This window comes from Loxodonta africana, chromosome 19 (assembly GCF_030014295.1).
Source record: "Loxodonta africana isolate mLoxAfr1 chromosome 19, mLoxAfr1.hap2, whole genome shotgun sequence".
Lineage (NCBI taxonomy): Eukaryota > Metazoa > Chordata > Mammalia > Proboscidea > Elephantidae > Loxodonta > Loxodonta africana.
In genome coordinates, this window is record NC_087360.1 from 43,389,991 (window position 1) to 43,415,437 (window position 25,447).

General features: G+C 37.0%; 1 protein-coding gene across 10 annotated transcripts in view; it reads left to right on the forward strand.

Annotated features, from left to right (window-relative positions):
* The window catches only part of KIF13B (kinesin family member 13B), a 353,402-nt gene that overhangs the window by 252,790 nt on the left and 75,165 nt on the right, over positions 1–25,447 (forward strand). For 7 of the 10 annotated variants that reach the window (XR_010318524.1, XR_010318525.1, XR_010318526.1 and 4 more), the window contains 3 exons: positions 1,855–2,007; positions 2,802–2,879; positions 4,419–4,472. Coding sequence is in view for 7 of the 10 variants with exons in the window: in XM_064271888.1 (XP_064127958.1) it covers positions 1,855–2,007; positions 2,802–2,879; positions 4,419–4,472 (285 nt within the window). In the remaining 3 variants the exon portion in view is untranslated. Of the gene's footprint in view, positions 1–1,854; positions 2,008–2,801; positions 2,880–4,418; positions 4,473–5,640; positions 6,619–6,770; positions 7,342–12,358; positions 14,315–25,447 lie in introns of those variants that run through there. The other 3 variants (XM_064271891.1, XM_064271893.1, XM_064271892.1) reach the window with 3 other exon arrangements.

Here is a 25,447-nt window from a genome sequence, read left to right on the forward strand (position 1 = left end):
TTTTTAATTTTTCAGGTGATATGGTTTTCAAAGGGAGGAAGTGTGGGGGAAACAGCTTAAAGATAAACATATAACTTCATGTGACTGGAGTAACCTGGTAATAATTAGCTATGCATCTAAGTTGACAGATATTATTTTCACATTATCATATTCTACTGATAAAAGGAAAAGTGAAAGAAACTTTTGTAATGTAAGGACTACACATGTTTTGTTTTTTTTTAAAAGCAAATAAAAAGATCCCTTAGTAAATAAACTAGGTTTCATCATGAAAAAGCCTCCAAAATTTCTTTGTGTTCGATATTGCAAAAGCTATTAGGGCATGATGGCAAGAAGAAGTGGTCATAAGTGAGAGAGCAATGAGAGAGTTTCTCTCTCTCTCCTTATAATGTCTGTTCTTTTCTGACACCCAGTGTATTTTGTGTTGGGTAGTGAAAAGTATTCTGTTATCAGGAGCCTTGTCCCTTTTGCTAGTTTTGCTAGTTATGTGGCCACCTTCTTTCATCATCTATAACATGAGGATGATTCCTTCTTTTCAGGATTATTACAAAGGTCAAATGAATTACTGTAATTGACAAAGTTTTCTGAACTTTAAGCCATTTTACGAATTCTTTCATGTTTTAGTTATTCTAAGACTCATTTAAATTTTTAAAAATATCTTTGAAGTTGGAATGTGTTTTATAATTGATGGTATCTTTTTTTTTTTTAAATTAGGCTGAGTTTTTTTTTTAATCTCAATGGTATATAAAATAATATTTTGTCTTACAATTAATGACATCTTAAAATGCAGTGAAATGTGGTTATGTATTTCGTAGTTTTTGACATTATAACAAATCTACTAGTAAATAAAATATCTGATTTTTCTTAAGAAGAGTAATTTATTATGAACCAAGTTTGCTTGAAATAATTAAATACATTAATAGAGACCCTCTTTGATTTGTGAATATCCCATATGTATGCATTTATATGCATGGCCAGCCCATGCCAGAGGAGAAGGGATCGGTTTTACCGGAAAGCACAGCAAGTAAGAATTTGCCTAGATATTTCTCTTCTTAATCTGCTCTGGGCCTCTGGCCATTGTTACTCCAGATTTGTGGGTAGGGACCGGTTTTAGAAGCTGCTGCATTTTGAGTATGTCGTCCAGGGCAGGCTGGTTAGTAGCTGGGATTGAAATCTAGCCTTTATTATCATTGCTATTCTCCACTGGAAACCCTGGTGGCATAGTGGTTAAAAACTACAGCTGCTGACCAAAAAGTCTGCATTTCGAATCTACCAGGCGCTCCTTGGAAACCATATGAAGCAGTTCTACTCTGTCCTATAGGGTCACTATGAGTCAGAATCAACTCTGTGGCAATGGGTTTGGTTTGGTTTTTGGTATTCTCCATACCTGTATTTACTTCCTATTAGGAATGTTTGGATTCCAACCTCATCAGGCTGGTCACCCTAACTCCGCATCCCTGTCTTTGGCCACTTAAGAGTTTTGATGAGGAGATATGTTCCTGAATCATTCTTACTATGGTGATTATATTTCTGGCTAGCTCACAAAAGCCTTTCTACCAAGTAAATGTTTTTGCTTGCAATGAAAATTCTTTTGTTTGCAGTGAAAATATAGTGGAGAACACTTTAATGGAGAATAGCCTTTTAAATTAACCAGGACACGTAACCATCATTTATATCATTATTTCTGTGGGAAAATGCATTTGGGTTCCAAAGATGACTTTAAAATGGAGTTTTTGGAATACATTTTGCTAGTTTCTGAACTCTGTGTGTGTGTGTTCTTGTACAGATCGTAAAGCTTTTGTAACATTTTTCTTCTATAAATTACTTAATTTTAATGCGCAGTGTTCCATTCTTTAGGATGCCCAGGGAGTAGAGGAACGAGAAGCATTAGCAAGAATGGCAGCTAACGTTGAAAACCCAGCTTCTGCTGACTCAGAAGCTTATATCGAAAAATACCTCAGAAGTGTGCTGGCTGTGGAAAACCTTCTTACTTTAGATCGTCTTCGCCAGGTCTGCCGATAAAGCTGGTAGCAGTAGGACCAGCCCAGCCTAATTCTGTGTTTGGCTTTCTGAAATTTGCAGTATTGGTACATCTAAATTTTCAAAGAGTTTGTTTAAATGGAGCACATTAATTTAGATTCAATTTCTTGCCTGTTAAATCTTTGGAGATATAAAAGCTGCATTTGGAAAGTTACTTTTTCTAAGACATTAAATGTTATCTAGTTGCCTTGAAGTAATGGAAGAAAATATTTAATTCTTGATAGATAAAGAATTATTTAAAGATGTCTTGATATTGGACAGTAATGCTGCTGAAGAAATGTGGAGTAACGAGACAGAACATGCGTTTCTTTGCCTAACTGTACATACCAGCTATAGCCTTAGAGTAGATTTCTAGACGGGGCTAATAGGAATGTCAGTAGTAAACAAAATCCTTCGAGAAATCGTAAACCTTCCTTTACCTAGCAATATTGAGACTTTTTCCCAAAGATACTAATAAAAAAGTTAATTGTCTGATTTTCACTATTTTCGTCTTGGATCCTGGGACTAACTTCTGGCCAGCTTCAAGGAGGCAGGCCTTAGATAGGACAAGATAAAGAAAAAGTGATCTAGCCTGTCACCTCTATAATTAACTTTGAATAATCAAATGTGACTGTAGTTGAGTCATTATGTGAATTAATAGCCATTATTTAAAGGACTAGGAATATGTATGCATAGATGGTAGATCAAAGCCTGCTTTCCACAGTATTGCTTTTGGGGTGTGTCTCTAATATGTATTTTTCCTCTGTATATTATCTGATTCATAGGAAGTTGCAGTGAAGGAACAGTTAACAGGAAAAGGGAAATTGAGTAGGAGGAGTATTAGTTCTCCAAATGTCAATAGAGTGAGTACTCAGAATCACAATTTTTTGTTCTGCCTTCTGTCTCCTTTCTCTCTTCTTTTCTTAGATAACTCTTCCCCATCCTTTAAATCTCATCTTAGAAGTAATTTCCTTCCCCGGACTCATATAATTGCCCTTGTTCTTTAACCATGTAGCATTCTGTGCATACCTCTGTCACTGTTCTTACTAATACTTTAAGAAAAATATATAAGTACTTTTCAAATGTTTATTGTATATCTTTATGTCACCAGTGCCTAACAGAGACAGTAGGTGCTCAATGAATGTTTGTACCTTTCATTTTGTTTAAACTAAAGCAAAACTAGCCATGTAAATATTCTGGACTTAATTTAATCATTTTAAGTTGAGGAGAAGTCTGGACTGAGTTTGCAAATTCAGTCTCCTACAGACCTAGCAGATAGTAGCATAAATGAGTAAAGTAGAGGTTTGGTTCATAACAGTGTCTTAAGTTTACTGTTTTTTTTTTTTTTTTTAATGTATACATAGATATGTTTTATGTGCATATTAAACATAGGAACAATTCTTGGTCCTCTTGATTTATCTCTCCTTTACTCACTTTTGATAAGGATGTAGATAAGAGAAATATTACGCCTTTGTCTTGACTTTACACTGAGAAATACCGGAGTGCAAGCATTGTAATAAAGAGCAGCTGACCCTTAGCATTGGTGTTTGACAATAGCAAGTAACAGGAAGTACCTTAAACTGAAGAGAGCATGTGGTCTCTGATTGAAACTACTGAGTAACGTCACTAATGATCTCAGACTAAAAGATTGGGAACATTCTTAGACATTAAGAAATATCACTTTAATTCAAGGTAAAATATCTTCTCATTCTTTTGGAAAATTACATTAAAATGTGTGTTTATACATGTAGAGATTTAGTATTCAGAATCCTATGGTTTAAATAAATAGCTTGTGAGTATGCATTTGCTACAAGCACACAGAGGAAGGAGCATGGTAAGATAACCAGTAGCCTGGAATCCTTTTAACTGGAGCCCTGGTGGCATAGTGGTTAAGAGCTATGGCTGCTTACCAAAAGGTAGACAGTTTGAATCCACCAGCAGCTCCTGGGAAACCCTATGGGGCAGTTCTGCTCAGTCCTATAGGGTCGCTATGAGTTGGAATCAACTAGATGGCAATGGATTTGGTTTTTTCGGTTTTGGGATCCTTTTAGTAAAAAAAAAAAAAATTTTTTAGTAGACGGGAATAAACAAATGAAATAACTGTTACTCAGTTCCAGCCAGTTGTTGCTTCAGTGTAACCTGGATATCTAGATTTTATATAAATCTGTCTTTTAAAAATTATTGATAACTTATTTAATTAAAAAAAAAAAAATTGCCTAAAAATGTCCCAAAGGCCATTCATTTGCAGCCTTCATCTAGACAACCTCTCTGCTACACATCCAGCTTTACTGTTCTGTTGATTCCATTTTCAAAGACTTGCATTTCCTAGACTGTGGATTTATGTGCTTTTACACATGAAGGAATAATTCCCCCTCCCCCCTCCTTTTTTTTTTCTTCTTCAGTTATCTGGAAGCCGACAAGATCTTACTCCATCATACAGTCTAGGCAGCAACAAGGTATTTATAACTATTTTCTACCAGTTTTAGACCTAGTTCACATTTGACTCCTCAAATATCATATGTTTGTATACCAAAATTTTTCCCACTTTTCTGTACTCTGTGAAATATTGGCAAGTATTTAGTGTTTATTTCTTTTTGTCTTCTGCTTAACTTAAGATAAGAAGGTTTTACGAGACATTTTTATCACTAGGGCTAAAAAATAACTTTGTTACTAAAGTTCCTATTATTGTCAGAACTGTTCTTCGAATCACATTTTTTAATAGTGAAATATTGATGTAATGACTGAAAATGTATGAGGAATAAGAAGATTATGCCAAAAAGTTAGTATTTATTAAAAGAAAGGAAGATAAAGGAACAGAGGTTTTGGTAGCAGGAATTTTTTATTTACTGGTTGGTATATTTTTTTTATAGCCTTTTCCTATTTAACAGAGTTCTAAAAACTAGTTTTTTTTATATTTAGAAGCATAGATAATTCGTTATTTACTTAAAAGGATAGCATTTCTTGAAACTGTTGTAACTGGATGTCGCATGTCACAGTTTGTGCCTGTCATTTTTTGAGTGGCCCGGTTATCTTAGTATATTTGATAAAAGAAACCAAAACCGAAGCTGTTGCTGTAGAGTTAATTTTGACTCATAGGGACCCTATAGGACAGAGTCGGACTGCCCCATACAGTTTCTAAGGAGCACCTGCTAGACTCCAACTCCTGACCTTTTGGTTAGCAGCCATAGCACTTAACGACTGTGCTACCAGAGTTTCCATATGTGATAGAGGTTGCTATATCAACTGTGTGCAAAATTCTCTGTATTGGTATCTTAAACCTCGAGGACGTTAATAGTGAACAGTGTCATGGAAAATGGTATGATACCAGGGATTTGTTTCAAAATGATCTGGAATAGGGGTATAAATAAAACAAAATTGGCTATTTAATGATAATTATTAAAACTGAGGGGGCTTATTATACTACTCTTTATATTTGTTAGTTTTTCTACTCTGTTTTTGTATATGTTTGAAATTTTTCATAACAAAAACTTAAAAAAGAATAGTGAAGTTAAAGAATTAATTGGATTTAAGATCTAGATTACTAGTAGTTTACCTGAAATGATATGCTGTTTATATGTATATATTCATAAATACATGCTTATAGGTATATAACTTACTCCACAGCTCGTCAATTTACTGATCACCTACCATGTCTCTAAAAGTGTGTTAAGTTTTAGCACTGCTTTGTAGTGATCCAGTGATAGTTTTTTATTAGCTCTTGATAAGCATAGAATAGGCTATGACTACCTGAGCAAAGTAGAGTTTTTAGAAAACTGATTGCATTGTTATTTTTAAATGCAGAGAAATAAAAGATGAGGAAAATATATTTATAAGAAAAAAGGACTGTTTCTTTTGAAATGTATTTAACTCATATTCTTAATTAAACTGTAAGTTCCTTTGAAAGAAGAGGCCAAGATATCTTAATGCTTTTTCTGTCTTCCCCAGTTTACTCATTTTTAAAATGGAGAAAATAATATTATGTGGCTCAAAGAAAATTACTGTGCTTTACCCACACCAAATAAATAGGACAAAGGAACATACTTGCTGTAATAGAATTACACAGATAGATAAAGAACACAAAGTAGGAAGTGGACACCTTTATAGATATCATACAGGGATCAAGGACGGCTTCAGATAAGAGATAACCCTTAAGTTTAATGCTGTAAGATGGTTAGGTCCACACAAAGCAAGAAAGGAGTAGAAGAAACAACATTGTAGGCCGAAAGATCAGTATGGACTAAGGCATGGAAGGGTGAAAAGGCTTGGTATGTTCAGGAGTCTATATACACTGTGGGGGTAGAGGAGCCTTATTTTAGAAGTCCTCACAAAATATACCAAGGAGTAATGGGGAGCAGAGCTGCCACTAAAGGTCTTTAAAACAGGGGAGTAACATGGTTAAATTTGAACTGGAGGGGTTTTATAATAAAACCAAAAAACCAAACCCATTGCCTTTGAGTTGATTCTGACTCATAGCGATCCTATAGGACGGAGTAGAACTGCCCCGTAGAGTTTCCAAGGAGCGCCTGGTGGATTCTAACTGCTGACCTCTTTTTTAGCAGCCATAGCACTTAACCACTACGCCACCAGGGTTTCCGGGTTTTATAATAGTCTACTTAAAACATATGCCTCTTTCCAGCTATGATATGTAAACTTACATTAGTATGTTATAAATGTTTATAGTTATCCATGGAAGAAGTTACTTAAAAAATCTTAAAAAACGCAAAAGTATTAACTTTTTTTTTTTTAATTGGCAGGTACAGGGTGGAGAGATTCCTCCCCAACCATAGCAATCCCCATTCTCTAACAAACAGAAGAAGTATCATCAGGAATAACAGGGTGCTAGCTATGAGTCGGAATCGACTCGACGGCACTGGGTTAGCTTGCTGATGGAAACCCGGGTGGCATAGTGGTTAAGTGCTACAGCTGCTAACCAAAAGGTTGGCAGTTCAAATCCGCCAGGTTCTCCTTGGAAACTCTATGGGGCAGTTCTACTCTGTCGTATAGGGTCACTATGAGTCAGAATCGACTCGACGGCAGTAGGTTTGGTTTGGTTTTTTTTTAGCTTGCTGATACTAACTTTGCTCCCAGTTCAGACTTGAAAGTATCATTTTATCTTTTGAATTCTCAGCATCTGAAGACATATACCCATAAGCTCTGAAAGGTTACCAGATATACCTGGGCTTTAGTCAGCATCTTGTCACCAAGTATATCACTTGTGTCCAGATCAGCAGTTTAAATGAATATAAAAATATCAAATTTATAGTGCTATGCTGTTGTTAGGTGCCATCAAGTCAGTTGTGACTCATAGCGACCCTGTATACAACACCTCATAATTGTTGGTATGTTTGAGCCCATTGTTGCATCCACTGTTATCAGTCCATCTCGTTGAGGGCCTTCCTCTTTTTTGCTGACACTCTGTACCTTACCAAGCATGATGTCCTTCTTCAGGGACTGGTCCCTCATGATAACATGTCCAAAGTACATGAGACGAAGTAGTGTGATAGAGGATTATAATTGTCTGATGCTGGAAAACAAAGGGAAAAGGATATTGACCAAAGGGGATTTGATTCCGGGCTCACTTAGGTAGGGAATCCAAAATTAAACCAGTTGATGTGGCATTGACTTCAACTAATATTGACCTCGTGTGTGTCAAAGAACTATATTCCCTAAGGTTTTCAGTGGTTGTTTTTCTGAAGTAGATCGCCAGACCTTCTGAGGGGCCTCTGGGTAGACTCGAACTTCCAACATTTTGGTTAGCACCTAATGGCTTTAATCATTTGCAACACTCAGGGACTCCAGACTACAGGATAAAAAAAAAAAATAGCTCCCCCATTTTTAGTAGTTTTGTCATCTAAAGGAGAACATTTTATTATTATAGATTATTAGAGAAAATGAAGATTTTTTTAAGAAAAATTATATTTTCCTTATTAGTAGAAAAGAAACATTTTCCCCCCTAGTAGTAGCAAGGAACAGAGGCTTTCTTCTATGGCCTTCTTTTAGAGAAAATGATGGAAAACATCCTCAAATATACCATTGCCTGGAATTCTAAAATACTATGAGAGCTACCTTTAATAGTGTTTGTCTTAGTTATCTACTGCTGCTATCACGGAAGTACCACAAGTGAATGGCTTTAGCAAATAGAAATTTATTCTTTCATAGCTTAGGAAGCTAGAAGTCTGAATTCAGGGTGCTAGCTCCAGGGGATGGCTTTCTCTCTCTGCTGGCTCTGGGCGAAGGTCCTTGTCATCAATCTTCTCCTGGTCTAGGAGCTTCTCAGTACAGGGATCCTGGGTCCAAAGGATGTACTCCGTTCCTGGCTCTTCTTGCTTGGTGGTAATGAGGTCCTTTTCCTCTCTACTTGCTTCTCTCTTTCATGTCTTAAAAGGGGTTGACTCAAGATACAACCTAATCCTGTAGATTATGGCCTGCTTCATTAACATAACTGCCTCTAATCTTGCCTCATTAACATCATACAGGTTAGGATTTATAACACATAGAAGAATTACAACAGATCACAAAATGGAGGATAATCATGCAATACTGGGAATCATGGCCTAGCCAAGTTGACAAACATTTTTGGGGGACACAGTTCATTCCATAACAGTGTTCTTCAGGACTGGGTAGTTTAAACTAATTGACATAGCAAAACTAATTTAAACTGATTGACATACAAATCTATCAAAATCCTTTAAAACTCATTAACATAGCAGTGCTTACGTACATGTGAAATGACACGTACAAGGGTGTGACATTGTTTCTAATGGCAGAAGATTGGAAACAAGCTAAATATTAGTCGTGGTCTGGTTAAATAAATTATACACATATATACGTGCACAGATTTCTTTTCACCCACACACACAATAAATAAATACATGGAATACTATGCAACTGTAAAAATAATTGGTAAGCCCTACATGTACTAATATGGAAAGACTGCCAGGATGTATTTAGTGATTAAAAGCAATGTGTGGAATAATATGCTACTATTTGTATTATAAAAGGAGGGGGACAGGAGAGAATGTGTGTGTGGCTGTGTATAGATTTGCTTACATATATGTAAGAAACTCTAAGGATATACAAGAAAATAACAATTGTTATCTGCTGGGGCTAGTGGTGGAAATATGTGAGTAACAGAACAGATAGGGGTTGAGATAGGAAGGAGACTTTATTTGATTTTTGCACCATGTGAACAACTTATTAAAAAATTAAATAGATTAAAATTTTAAAATCCTATTCTCTATCCTTTTTAGTTACAATTCCTTGTTCTCATGTTCTTTATAAGTTGAGAAGGTTCTTACTTGCTGTATGTGTAATAAATAGCGTACAAAATCCTGTAGGAGTTATTATTGAACTTACTTTAGAAATCTCAGGCTTATCTTCTGTTTCTTTTCTTTTGGGGACTTCTGTATTCTTCAGTGTTCAAAGATCCAGGGAGAGGTAATTAAGCCATTAGGTTTTCCTGATGAGTGGGATACCAGTACTATCCTACTATTTGAAATGTATCATACTCACTTTTACCTTGAGAATAAGAATACATTTTTAAATGTAGTTTTTATAAGATTACTAAATATGACACTTTATTTGCTTTTTGCTTCTTACGCTTTTATACAAATCGCATCATTTGTTCCATGATAATATAACTTCTGGTAGTCAGACTAAATTATTCCTTTCAAAGGAGTACCCAAGTCCAAGACCATTTGTAAAAGTAGTTACCTGTCAAAAAGGACCAGGAAGGAAGACATTATTTCTGACTTTAGAAGGCTCTGGAATGTGAGGAATTGGAGTTAATTTATGTTAAATTTAATACAAATGTTTTCAGGCTTGCAAGTTGTCCTTTTGTCAAGTGTGGGAAAAGGGTAAAACAGACAAGAAAATGACAAAGGGGTCTGTATTTCTTTGACTTAACAGAATTTTGCTCAACAGGAGCATCATGGTTTATTTGCATGAAAGTAATTAATGTATAAGAGAATTGAGTCAAAAGTAGAATTTTAACCTGAACTTGGAGAAAAGAAAAAAAAAATTTTTTTTTTCTTTTAAAAATGCTAGAAAGTTTGTGTTGAAATAATTAAAAATGATAATTACACTTAACTTACAAACTTAAAAATATGATAAAAATTTTCTGGGAAGGTGGTTCTTAGTTCAGATAGATATTTCAAGTAATACTTGAAATCAGGGTTTTTCATCATTTAATTATACCCTTTCAAGTGGATATAAAGGCCATTGCCATCTATGTTTCTGTAAAGTTTTATAACCAGCATATAGATTTTTTTTTTTTTTGGTAACAGAATTATTGAGATAAAATCCACATATCACACAATTCACCTGTTTAAAGTGTTTAATTCATTGTTTTTTAATATGTTCACTAGAGTTGTGTAACCATCACCACCATTAATCTTAGAACATTTTCATCACCCCAAAAAAGAAATCCCATAGCCATTAGCAGTAACTCCCCATTTTCTGTCTCTATAGAGTCTATTCAGGACATTTCCTATAAATGGAATCATACAGCATATGGTCTGCCATGACAGGCTTCTTTCATTTAGCATAATGTTTTCAAGGTTTATTCATGTTGTAGCATGTATCAGTATGTCATTCTTTTTTATTGCTGAATAATATTCCGTTGTATGGATATACTGTACTTGTTCATCAGTTGATGGACATTTGGGTAGTTTCTACTTTTTTTGACTATTATGAATAAAGCTGCTGTCATAGATTGAACTGTATCCCCCAGAATATCTGCCAACTTGGCTAGGCCAGGATTCCCAGTATTGTGTATTGTCTATCATTTGTCATGTGATGTGATTTCCCTATGTATTGTAAATCCTATCACTATGATGTAAAGGATGGATTAGCATCAGTTATATTGAGGAGATCTATAGGATTAAATAGTGTCTTAAGCCAGTCTCTTCTGAGATACAAAAGAGGGAAGAGAGCAGAGAGACATGGGGACCTTATACCACCAAGAAAGCAATGTCGGGAGCACAGCAAGTCCTTTGGACCTGAGGTTCCTGTGCTGAGATGCTCCGAGACCAGGGAAGCCTGATGACAGAGACCTTCCTCCAGAGCCAACAGAGAGAGAGAGAGAGAAAGCCTTCCCCTGGAGCTGGTGCCCTGTATTTGGACTTGTAGGCTACTGGACTGTGAGAGAATAAATTTCTCTTTGTTAAAGTCACCCACTTGTGGTATTTCTGTTATAGCAGTACTAGATGACTAAGACAGTTGCTATGAACATTCAAGTACAAGTTTTTGTGTGGACATTTGTTTTCATTTTTCTTGAGCTTATACCTACGAGAGGAATTGCTGGGTAGCAGTATTGACTCTAGTTTGTAATCTGTATCAGTGGGTTGAGTATTGGCAAAGTGACCTGTATAAACCAGTATGAGTTAATTTATCGGGATGGTTATATTCGGAGTGTGTGCATGTGGGTGTGTGTTCATTCTTTCCAGTGAATAAGGACTTTGACTTAAGACTCAGGCATCTTTGTTTTATGATTTTAGTAATAGAGATAAGTATCTATTTGGTTATAATAGTAAGACCTTTAATACTCAGGTCTAGATTTGCACCTTAAGAATTTTTCTAGATTTGATCTCTCCTCTTGCCTAATCCCCTTGAACATATTTCGAAAAACTTATTATCATTAATTAACCCATGAGTTGTTTGTTATTTATTTTGAAATAATTATAGATTCACAAGAAGTTGCAACGATAGTACATAGTGGTCCTATATGCGCTTCATTTAGTTTCCTTCAGTGGTTGGCATCTTACATAATTATAGTACAATATCAAAACCAGGAATTTGACATTGATACAATGTGTGTGTATAGTTTTATCACGTATATATTTGTGTAACTACAACTACAATCCAGGTATGAAACTATTCCATTCCCATGAAGATCTCCCTTGTGCTACCCCTTTAGAGTCACACCCTCGCTCCCTCTTGCCCACCATCCCTAACCCCTGGTAACCACTAGTGTTTTCTGTCTCTAATTTTGACATTTTGAGAATGGAGTCACACAGTATTTAACCTTTTGGAATTGAGTTTTTTAACTCAACACAATGCCTTTGTGATCCACCTAGGTTGTTGGACGCATTAATAATTTGTTCCTTTTTATTACTGTGTAGTATTTCATGGTGTCATGGATTGAATTGTGTCCCCCCAAAATATCTGTCAACTTAGCTGGGCCATGAGTCCCAGTGTTGTGTGATTGTCTACCCTTTTGTGTGATTTCCGTATGTGTTGTGAATCCTGTCACTATGATGACATGAATGGATTAGTGGCATTATATTGATGAGATATACAAGCTTAGATAGCGTCTTAAGCCAGTCTCTTTGCGATATAAAAGAGAGAAGCAAGGAGAGACACGAGAGGACCTCATACCACCAAGAAAGAAGTACCGGGAGCAGAGTGCATCTTTTGGACCCAGGGTTCCTGCACAAAGAAGCTCCTAATACAGGGGAAGATTGATGAGAAGGACCTTCCTCTAAAGCCGACAGAGAAGAGGCCTCCCCCTGGAGCTGATGCCCTGAATTAGATTTCTAGTGTACTAGACTATAAGAGAATAAATTTCTTCTTTGTTAAAGCCATCCATCCACCTGTGGTATTTCTGTTATAGCAGTACTAGATGACTAAGACACATGGTATGAATTTACCACAACGCAGTTAACCATTCATTCGCTTGTTGAAGGATATCTGGGTTGTGTCCAGTTTTGGGGTATTACAAATTAATCTGCTATAAACATTTGTATATAAGTTTTTGTATGAACATGGTCTTCATTTTTCTGAGATAAATGCCCAGGAGTACAGTTGCTGGATGTTATGCTAGTTGTATGTTTAGCTTTTTAAAGAAATTGCCTAACTGTTTTTCAGAGTGGCGGTACTATTTTACATTCTCATCAGTGATGTATGAAAGATTTGATTTCTCCGCATCTTTGCTAGCATTTGTATTCTCACTATTTTTTATTTGAGCCATTCCGATAGATGTGTATTGATATCTTATTGTGGTCTTAATTTGCATTTCCTAATGTTGAACATCTTTTCATGTTCTTATTTAACATCTGTATTTCCTCTTTAATGAAATATCATTCATGTCTTTTGCATATTTTATAATTGCTTGTGTTTTTAAGGTTAAGATTTGAGAGCTCTTTAAACATTTTAGATGTGAATTCTTTGTCAGAGATATAGTTTACAGATGTTTTCTCCCATTTTCTAGCATGAGTTTTCATTCTCTGAACAAGGTCTTTCCCAGAGCAAGTTTTTAAATTTTGATTAAGTCTAGTCTATTGATTTTTTCTTTCTTTTATGGATTGCGGTTTTGGTATCATGTTAGGAACTCTTCGCCCAGCCATAAATCTCAAAGATTTTCTCCTATAGTATCTTCTAAAAGTTTTACGATTTACCTTTAAATCTGTTATCTATCGAGGTAATTTTTGTATAGGGTGAAGTTGTGGTTGAGATTCTTTTTTTTTTTTTTGGCGTATGGATATTCAATTGCTCCACCACCATTTGTTGAAAAGACTGTCCTCCATTGGATTGCTTTTGCACCTCTGTCAAAAATCAGTTAGCTGTGCTTGTATGTGGCAGTTTCTGGGCTCTCTATTCTTCTCCATTAATCTGTGTGTCTATCCCTCTGCCAATACTACACAATCATGATTCTAAAAACAAACTAAACCCACTGTTGTCAAGTCAGTTCTGACTCATAGCGACCTTATAGGAAAGAGTAGAAGCAGACTTACAGAAGCAGACTGCCACATCTTTCTCCCAGAGAGTGGCTGGTGGGTTTGAACCACTGAACTCCTGGTTAGTAGCCAAGCACATTAACCACTGTGTCACCAGGGCTCCTTCTAGTCATGAGTACAAAATAAGAGATTACAGAATTTGATACACTATTGTCTTCCTCTGTTTAATATGGGAACACTCAGGGTAGTTGAAATAATGGTTAGAAGAAGGAGGGGTCATAGGGTAGGTTCTAGTCTCCCTTTTCCTCTTGATTTTTGGTTAATATCATAGCCAAGATTAGTCAATTGGGAGCAAGAATGCCATTAAAGGATGTGGGAGGGAAATGGGGGCATAGTAATGGAAAGTTTGTTAGGATTAGGGTTGTTGAGTGAGAAGAGGTGGTAAAGTACTAAAGAGAAACTTACAGTTTGGCCTAATACCACTTGAATTAATAAGCCAGCCATATTTTCATACCCATATTTATTGCTACATATTAAAAATTAAATTGTTTTACTGAGCTCCAACAAGATTAAATTGATGGACTAATTAATCTTAAAAAAAAATTAGAATTTGATTAACTACTCCAACTGACTAAATTTGCTTTAGGGTCTAAATGAAATCATATTGGGGATAAGTCTTCAATTAAAAATGTAAAATATCATCATAAGAGCAGTGGCATTGCTATTTATTGTTACTGCCTGTTTCATTGTTATTTTAAGGATTTTTTAAATGAGTGTAATGAAAACTTAGCAAGCGTTTTATGACCAGTCTACTAAAATGGACTAATGTTTAGGTTCAGAGTTAATTTCTGCCTGTTGTTTATCTTTCCACCTCAAAAGTACCTGGGCATTTAGAGCTTTTACAATATGAGGAACATTGTCAAAACAAAAATAATGCTGTTTTAAAAGCCATTTTAGGAGACAGGGCCAAGATGGCTGACTAGGTAGAAGCTACCTCGGATCCCTCTTGCAACAAAGACTTGGAAAAACAAGTGAATCGATCACATACATGACAATCTATGAACCCTAACCATCAAACACAGATCTAAAGACTTGACCTGAGTGACAGACACTGAGAATGAGCAACCACGGGAAAGCAACAACTGTTTTTGGAGCCTGGAGCCAGCGTCCCAGTCAGAAAACATTGGCGCCGGGCTTTGGACTGGGCACAGGGAAGCTGAGCATGGCATCCTGAGATGGCGCAAACACGGGACGCAGTCCTAGCCCCCAGAAGTGACCTCGGGGGAAGCCCAGCCAGTGCACGCAGGCAGCACAACGACGCAGCTGACAGGAGGAGAAGTCGTCAGGAGGCAGCAAATGGTTTTGAAGCATGGAGTGTGGCGTCCCAGCCGGGGAACCTTGGCGCTGGGCTTTAGACTGGGAGTGGAGGAACTGACCACGGCTTCTGAGACAGCACAAGCAAAGGACGTGGGCCTGACCCTCGGGGGCAATCTCGACCCAGCCAAAGCACACAGGCTACACACTCCTTGGGAATATCAGATAAAGCAGTCATCACCAAGCAAGATAAGTAACTTTGTCTGTATTCCTGGGTGCTACTCTCTCCTATCTATCTGATCCCTCCCCTCCCCTTCCCTTCCCAGGCGGCTTCATTAACATTGGAATTTCCTGAGCCAGAGAGTGAAGTGCTCTGCAGTTTTCTTTTTTTTTTTTTTTTGTCTTTTCCTAACCCATTCCCCAGGCCTGAGAGAAGCAGCTACAAAAAACCCAGGGACCAAGAATCCTTCTCTGACTTCCTGAAATTGGACTAAAAATACAGAACCAGCTCCAGCCAAGCATATGAGATCCACAGTCTTGGGCTTTCATCACTACAGGGAACAAGGTGGCTATTATAATGCAAAGGCATTTCTGATAGTGATCTGATTATAATTGTTTTAGCAGATTACTGGAAAGACAAGTTTCCCAGGTCTGATACCTCTACCTATTAAACAGAGCCCTCACTGACCCACAACGGGGAACTGAGGGCTGAAGCTCCCCCCAGACCATCTAGCCTCCTGCTTTAGGGGTCAGAGGATGGTGACACCTACCAATCTATAGAGGTACATGCATTGGGTGCCTAAGGTGCAGCTGCAGAGCCCACCCACCAAAGTGCTTTAGGAATAGAGACACACCTACCTCACTGGCACTTGGGGAAAACCTGTCAGCATCCTGTCCCCCCTGGAGTGTGACCCCCTGCTGCTACTAGAATCTGGTGCACAAAACTAGCACCACTACTCCTCTAGGTGGATAGGTGACAGTCTGTACCACACACTTGATGACCCAAAGTCAGATTCTTCTCAAGAATAGTGAACGGACTCAGGCTTATATTTCTGTTAACATCCCAAACCAGCTGGTAATAGGACATAAGTGATTCAAGGGCTACAACAATCAAGAGAGCACGGTCTAGTAGCCCATCTACATATATTGAAAGAAAACAAAACAAGATAAGACTCAGTGAGCAAATATAAAATAAGTTATTACAATATCTTATAGATGGCTCAGAGACAGCAGTCGATATCAAACCACATAAAGAAGCAGACCATGATTGCTTCTGCAACTCCCCAAATTAAAGAATCAAAATCTTTCCCAAATGAAGATACAATCCTGGAATTGCCAGATGCAGAACATAAAAAACTAATTTACAGGATGCATCAAGACATCGGGATGACCTCAAAAATGAAATAAGGCAATCTACAGAAAAAGCCAAAGAACAAACTGACAAAGCAGTTGAAGAAATCAAAAAGATTATTCAAGAACATAGTGGAAAAATTAATAAGCTGCAAGAATCCATAGAGAGAAAGCATTCAGAAATCCAAAAGATTAACAGTAAAATTACAGAATTAGACAACGCAATAAGAAGTCAGAGGAGCAGACTCGAGCAATTGGAATGCAGAGTAGGGGAGCTGGGGGATAAGGGAATTGACACTAATATAGCTGAAAAAAAATTAAATAAAAGAATTTTAAAAAATGAAGAAAACCTAAGAATCATGTGGCACTCTATCAAGAAGAATAACTTGCGTGTGATTGGAGTTCCAGAACAGGGAGGGATAACAGAAAATACAGAGAGAATAGTTGAAGATCTGTTGGCAGAAAACTTCCCTAACAACATGAAAGACGAAAGGATATCTATCCAAGATGCTCATCGAACCCCATATAAGATTGATCCAAAAAGAAAATCACGAAGACATATTATCTATCATCAAACTTGCCAAAACCAAAGATAAAGAGAAAATTTTAAAAGCAGCCAAGGATAAAAGAAAGGTCTCCTACCCAGGAAAATCAATAAGAATAAGTTCAGACTACTCAGCAGAAACCATGCAGTCAAGATGGCAATGGGATGACATATATAGAGCACTGAAGGAGAAAAACTACCAGCCAAGGATCATATATCCAGCAACACTCTCTCTAAAATATGAAGGTGAAATTAAGACATTTACAGATAAACACAAGCTTAGAGAATTTGCAAAAACCAAACCAAAGCTACAAGAAATACTAAAGGAAATTGGTCAGAAAACCAATGATATCAGATACCAGCACAACATAAGGTCACAGAACAGAACATCCTGATATCAACTCAAATAGGGAAATCACAAAAACAAATTAAGATTAATTAAAAAAAAAACAACTCTCAAAACAGGGAATCATTGAAGTCAATATATAAAAGATCACAATAATCAAAAAGAGGGACTAAATACAGGAGGCATAGAACTGCCATATGTAGACGAAAACAAGGCAATGCAGGACAATACAAGTGAGGTTTTTACTTAGAAAAATAGGGGTAAATGTTAAGGTAACCACAAAGAGGTCTAACAATTCCATAACTCAAAATAAATACCAAGAAAAACATAACGACTCAGCAAACATAAAGTCAAATACTATGAAAATGAGGAACACACAATTTATAACGAAAAATGTCTCAGCACAAAAAAGTAAGTGGAAAAATGAAATTGTCAACAACACACACAAAAAGGCACCAAAACGAGAGCACTAAACACATACTTATCTGTAATTACGCTGAATGCAAATGTACTAAATGCACCTATAAAGAGACAGAGAGTCTCAGACTGGATAAAGAAACACGATCCGTCTATATGCTGCCTACAAGAGACACACCTTAGACTTCGAGACACAAACTAAAACTCAAAGGATGGAAAAAATGTATCAGGCAAACAACAAACAAAAAAGAGCAGGAGTAGCAATATTAATTTCTGACAAAATAGACTTCAAAGTTAAATCCACCACAAAGGATAAAGAAGGACACTACATAATGATTAAAGGGACAACTGACCAGGAAGATATAACCATATTAAATATTTATGCACCCAATGACAGGGCTGCAAGATACATAAATCAAAGTTTTAACAGAACTGAAAAGTGAGACAGACACTTCCACAATTATAGTAGGAGATTTCAACACACCACTTTCGGAGAAGGACAGGACATCCAGTAAGAAGCTCCATAGAGACATGGAAGACCTAATTGCTACAATGAACCAATTTGACCTCATACACCTATACAGAACACTCCACCCAACAGCTGCAAAGTATACCTTTTTTTCTAGTGCACATGGAACATTCTCTAGAATAGACCACATATTAGGTCATAAAACAAACCTTTGCAGAATCCAAAACATCGAAATATTACAAAGCATCTTCTCAGATCACAAGGCCATAAAAGTGGAAATCAATAACGGAAAAATTAGGAAAAGAAATCAAATACTTGGAAACTGAACAATATCCTGCTCAAAAAAGACTGGGGTATGGAAGACATTAAGGAGGGAATAAAGAAATTCATAGAATGCAATGAGAATGAAAACACTTCCTATCAAAAGCTCTGGGACACAGCAAAAGCAGTTCTCAGAGGTCAATTTATATCAATAAATGCACACATACATAAAGAAGAAAGAGTCAAAATCAGAGAACTGTCCCTACAACTTGAACAAATACAAAGCGAGCAACAAGAGTCCATCAGGCACCAGAAGAAAACAAATAATAAAAGTTAGAGCTGAACTAAATGAATTAGAGAACAGAAAAACAATTGAAAGAATTAACAAAGCCAAAAGCTGGTTCTTTGAAAAAATTAACAAAATTGATAAACCATTGGCCAGACTGACTAAAGAAATACAGGAAAGGAAACAAATAACCCAAATAAGAAATGAGATGGGCCATATTACAGCAGACCCAACTGAAATTAAAAAAATCATATCAGATCATTAAAAAAAATTGTACTGAACAAATTTGCAAACCTAGAAGAAATGGATGAATTCCTAGAAAAACACTACCTACCTAAACTAACACAATCAGAAGTAGAACAACTAAATAGACCCATAACAAAAAAAGAGATTGAAAGGGTAATCAAAAACTCCCAACAAAAAAGAGCCCTGGCCCGGATGGCTTCACTGCAGAGTTCTACCAAACTTTCAGAGAAGAGTTAACACCACTACTACTAAAGGTATTTCAAAGCATAGAAAATGATGGAATACTACCTAACTCATTCTATGAAGCCACCATATTATCCCTGATACCAAAACCAGGTAAAGACACCACAAATAAAGAAAATTACAGACCTATATCCCTCATGAACATAGATGCAAAAATCCTCAACAAAATTCTAGCCAATAGAATTCAACAACATATCAAAAAAAAAAAAAAATCCACCACGACCAAGTGGGATTTATACCAGGTATGCAAGGCTGGTTTAATATTAGAAAAACCATTAATGTAATCCACCATATAAATAAAACAACAGACAAAAACCACATGATCTTATCAATTGATGCAGAAAAGGCATTTGACAAAGTCCAACACCCATTCATGATAAAAACTATCAGCAAAATAGGAATTGAAGGAAAATTCCTGAACATTTTTTATACAAAGCCAACAGCCAACATAATTCTAAATGGAGAGAGCCTGAAAGCATTTCCCTTGAGAACGGGAGCCAGACAAGGATACCCTTTATCACCGCTCTTATTCAACACTGTGCTGGGGATCCTAGCCAGAGCAATTAGGCTAGACAAAGAAATAAAGGGCATCTGCATTGGCAAGTAAGAAGTAAAAGTATCTCTATTTGCAGATGACATGATCTTATACACAGAGAACCCTACAGAATCCTCCAGAAAACTACTGAAACTAATAGAAGAGTTCGTCAGAGTCTCCGGTTACAAGATAAACACACAAAAATCACTTGGATTCCTCTAATTCAACAAAAAGAACATCGAAGAGGAAATCACCAAATCAATACCATTCACAGGAACCCCCAAGAAGATAAAATCCTTAGGAATAAATCTTACCAAAGATGTAAAAGACCTATACAAAGAAAACTACAAAGTACTAGTGCAAGAAACTAAAAGGGACCTACATAAGTGGAAAAACATACCTTGCTCATGGATAGGAAGACTTAACATAGTAAAAATGTCTATTCTACCAAAAGCCATCTATACATACAACGCACTTCCGATCCAAATTCCAAAGACATTTTTTAAAGTGATGGAGAAACAAATCACCAACTTCACATGGAAGGGAAAGAAGCCTCGGATAAGTAAAGCATTACTGAAAAAGAAGAAGAAAATGGGAGGCCTCACTCTACCTGATTTTAGAACCTATTATACAGCCACAGTAGTCAAAACAGCCTGCTACTGGTACAACAACAGGCACATAGACCAATGGAACAGAATTGAGAACTCAGATATAAATCCATCCACATATGAGCAGCTGATATTTGACAAAGGCCCAGTGTCAGTTAATTGGGGAAAAGATAGTCTTTTTAACAAATGGTGCTGGCATAACTGGATATCCATTTTCAAAAAAATGAAACAAGACCCATACCTCACTCCATGCACAAAAACTCCAAATGGATCAAAGACCTAAATATAAAGACTAAAACGGTAAAAATCATGGAAGAAAAAATAGGGACCACGTTAGGAGCCCTAATACAAAGCATAAACAAAATACAAAACTTTAATAAAAATGACAAAGAGAAACTAGATAATTGGGAGCTCCTAAAAATCAAACACCTATGCTCATCTAAAGACTTCACCAAAAGAGTAAAAAGACTACCTACAGACTGGGAAAAAGTTTTTAGCCATGACATTTCTAATCAGCGCATGATCTCCAAAATCTATGTGATACTGCAAAAACTCAACTGCAAAAGACAACCCAATTAAAAAATGGGCAAAAGATATGAATAGACACTTCATTAAAGAAGACATTCAGGTAGCTAACAGATATATGAGGAAATGTTCACGATCATTTGCCATTAGAGAAATGCAGATGAAAACTAGAATGAGATTTCATCTCACTCCAACAAGGCTGGCATTAATCCAAAAACACAAAATAATAAATGTTGGAGCAGCTGTGGAGAGATTGGAACACTTCTACACTGCTGGTGGGAATGTAAAATGGTACAACCACTTTGGAAATTGATTTGGCGCTTCCCGAGAAACCTAGAAATAGAACTACCATACCATCCAGCAATCCCAGTCCTTGCAATATATTCTAGAGAAATAAGAGCCTTTACAGGAACAGATATATGCACACCCATGTTTATTGCAGCACTGTTTACAATAGCGAAAAGATGGAAGGAACCAAGGTGCCCATCAACCGATGAATGGGTAAATAAATTGTGGTATATTCACACAATGGAATACTACGCATCGATAAAGGACAGTGAGGAACCTGTGAAACATTTTATAACATGGAGGAACCTGGAAGGCATTACGCTGAGTGAAATTAGTTGCGAAAGGACAAATACTCTATAAGACCGCTATTACAAGAACTTGGGAAATAGTTTAAACTGAGAAGAAAACATTCTTTTGTGGTTACGAGAGGGGGGAGGGAGGGAGGGTGGGAGAGGGTTATTTACTGATTAGTTAGAAGATAAGAACTACTTTAGGTGAAGGGAAGGATATCCTCAATACAGGGAAGGTCAGCTCAACTGGACTGGACGATAAGCAAAGAAGTTTCTGGGATAAACTGAATGCTTCGAAGGTCAGCAGAGCAAGGGCGGGGGTTTGGGGACCGTGGCTTAAGGAGACTTCTAAGTTAATTTGCATAATAAATTCTTTTATGAAAACATTCTGCATCCCACTTTGAATTGTGGCATCTGGGGTCTTAAATGCTAACAAGTGGCCATCTAAGATGCATCAATTGGTCTCAACCCACCTGGATCAAAGGAGATCACCAAGGTCACAGGATAACTATGAGCCTAAGAGACAGAAAGGGCCACATGAACCAGAGACTTACATCATCCTGAGACCAGAAGAATTAGATGGTGCCCGGCCACAACCGATGACTGCCCTGACAGGGAGCACAACAGAGAACCCCTGGGGAGCAGGTGAACAGTGGGATGCAGACCCCAAATTCTCATAAAAAGACCAGACTTAATGGTCTGACTGAGAGGAGAGGAATCCCAGCGGTCATGGTCCCCCAACCTTCTGTTGGCCCAGGTCAGGAACCATTTCGGAAGACAACTCATCAGACGTGGAAGGGACTGGACAATGGGTTGGAGAGAGATGCTGATAAAGATTGAGGTACTAGTATCAGGTGGACGCTTCAAACTGTGTTGGCATCTCCTGTCTGGAGGGGAAATTGGAGGGTAGAGAGGGTTAGAAACTGGCAAAACGGTCAAGAAAGGAGAGACTGGAAGGAGGGAGCGGGCTGATTCATTAGGGGGAGAGTAAGTGGGAGTATGGAGTAAGTTGTACATAAGCTTATATGTGACAGACGGACTTGATTTGTAAACTTTCACTTAAAGCACAATAAAAATTATTAAAAAAAAAAAAGCCATTTTAGAGGAAGTCACTTTTTTTGGTAATAAGTAGTGATGTAATATGTTTGTCTTCCTTTAATTTAAGAGGAGTTTTTGATGAAGTTAAAATGAGTCAAAAATCTAAACAAATAATTCAGTTAGCAAAATTGACTTCTGTATTTGGCTACATCATTTTCATGAAAACTAATTATTTAGTATGTGATTGGTAATGGTTGGTGCCAAATGTGAGTCATTTCTTCTTCAGCTGAATTAGAAATCACCTTTGGACCTGAAATGTCACTGGTACTTCTCTTTACTTCTTTGTCACTTTCCTTAACAAAAACAGACTTTTTTACAGAAAATGCAGAGAATGTGTATCTGGCAGAAGTAGAGTAACAGGAAAACTATAAGTGTGCAAGGGGGCCCCAATCACACTCTCAAGACTGCTTAGAGCCTCCTGTGCTTTTGGCATTTTGGCTTTGACTCTATATATGGTGCCCAGCTATGAATAATCACTATATTGAACAGGATGTTATTTCTTTGAATTCTTCCTGTTAGAACAAATGGTTCCCAATGGTTGTGAAGGTGCTTGAGGAATGCAAAATGAAGCCAGGGTACTCTGTTGTGTCTCCTCATCACGACTGATTTTTAAGTTTCATAGGCAAGCAGAATGTTAGAAGCAGATAACTAATTTATCCTTATAGGGTCCAAATGGTGGGGGTATAGATTACTGTGCTAGAAATTTACAAAAACAAAAATCATCCTCTTTCACATATAAAACTGAGCTCATATGAGAGCAAAGATGTTCAGTCTCTTGTGAGAGCTCTTTCTATTCATTGTCCTGAGCCCATCTCCCTCTGATTTACATTTCATTGGGATTCCCTTCCCTCATTTGGGTAAAGGAACAATAACTTGAGAATAGCCAAGCATATAAAATGTCTTGGAAAATACAATAATTGCCTTGTGGGAAAGTGTGTATAGTCAAATCCTGAACCACAGGTTTCATTTTTGGCACAAGAATGGACATGTAGTGCAGGAGAAAAAGAATGTAGTGAATGATTTCACTGAAGTGTTTCCCCAGAGATCTGTGGGTGTCAGCCAGAGGAGAGAAGAGTGTTGTACCCAGTTTGTCATGCAGATTTGTTGTTCCCTTTGAAGCACATCCATTCTAGCCCAGAGTGATTTGAGAACCTCTATGTCCTGACTCTGGGCAGTGAGAGCTAGTGTGCGATTCCTCAAGTTTAAGATGACTGTTAAGGTATATGGATGAAAGTGAGTTGACTTCTCTATTTTTCATTATCTCACAGGGTTAGCAATATGGCTGTGACTTTGTCTAAGTACTATGTACATCCTTTTTGAGATGTTTGAATATATGAGACATTAAGAGTTATTGCTCCCATTCTGATGTGGTGGGAACATTGTGTGGGTGTGCCAGCTGGGTAGAATTATCCGTGAAGCTAGCAGAGCCAGGAGTGTGCCTGGGGGAAGAGGTGACACCTACATTATTTGTCACTGGACCATTATACACTAAAGAGCCAAGGTGTTGACTCCAAATCAGCTACTTAGTTTTCCTCCTAGGGAAGAGTGCCACTATGTGAGCTACCAAAGAAGGAAGAAAAATCTGGAATATGAAAATAATATATTCTCAAGTAAGTGGTCTTCAAAACAACCTTTATGAGTTGATTCTTACTTCACATAAAGCACATGGCTTTTCTTCCTCTGAGCAACTTTAAAGATTGTTGACCTAGTATTCAGTCACCTGGATGTGATGTCCCAGAGTACAGAAAGCTACCGCTTCCCAGACAGATAATTAAATTTAAATGAAAAAAAAAAAAAATTAACAAAACACCAAAGTGTGTAAATCAATGTGTGATTCATAGTAAAATGAATGCTCTTATGGTGAAGTATTTTAGATCTCATAGTTTTCCTAATCACACGTCCATGTCTATTTTGTTTCCTTGCTTCCTTATGCTAAACATCATACAGCTTTTAAAAAATGATATCTAGTATCAAGAGAATTCCTCGGGAAAAGTGCCATTCTCTGAGGGAAACAGGATCCAGATCACTTAGGCCTTATTGATTTTATGATCAGTACTTAGGTTCTTGCTAAAAGCAGATAGCTTTCCAATACATATCTGAAACCTAAGAGGCCTTTGCACCTTAGTCCATCATCAAAAGAGCAGTAAAGAACTGACTGTTCCCATACAGTTTTTCAGGCAATTAGTAATGAAAACTCACTTCAGTGGTTATGGTCATGCATCTGTGGAAAACTAGCTTAAACGAATATTAAATACTATATTTACCTCTAGTGAAAAAGAAGTCGGAGAGATTATCAGAGGAGGAAAAGAAAAAGCATTTAAAAGATTTCCATGTCAACTCCATTATTGCTTTTTGTACAAGTAACATTTGGGTGGGGTTTATTTCCTTACTAGATGGGCTTCATGTTCAAAGTGCTTGGATGGTATCACTAAGACTAGGAGTCTTGAAATTGTAATTTAATCCATTAACTGACTGTCTTTTTCTTGTATTATGCAATGACCTCTTTTTAATGGCCATTTACAAAGTAAATTTAGAGTACGGTAAAACTTGTTAATTCAGGGACTTCTGTAATTGAGAATTTGTGATTATTTGGATTGAACTGGAATTTATCTTTAATATCTATCAAAAGGAAACCCTGGTGGCATAGTGGTTAAATGCTACGGCTGCTAACCAAAGAGTCGGCAGTTCGAATCTGCCAGGCGCTCCTTGGAAACTCTGTGGGGCAGAGTTTCTGTCCTATAGGGTCGCTATGAGTGGGAATTGATGGCACTGGGTTTGGTTTTTTGAGTTTTTTATCTATTAAAAAATAAAGTCTTGGCCCTTTAGAATTTTTAATTTCATGGACTATATAAGAAAATATTTTTTGTTGTTGTTAGGTGCCGTCGAGTCGATTCCGACTCATAGTGACCCTATGCACAACAAAACGAAACACTGCC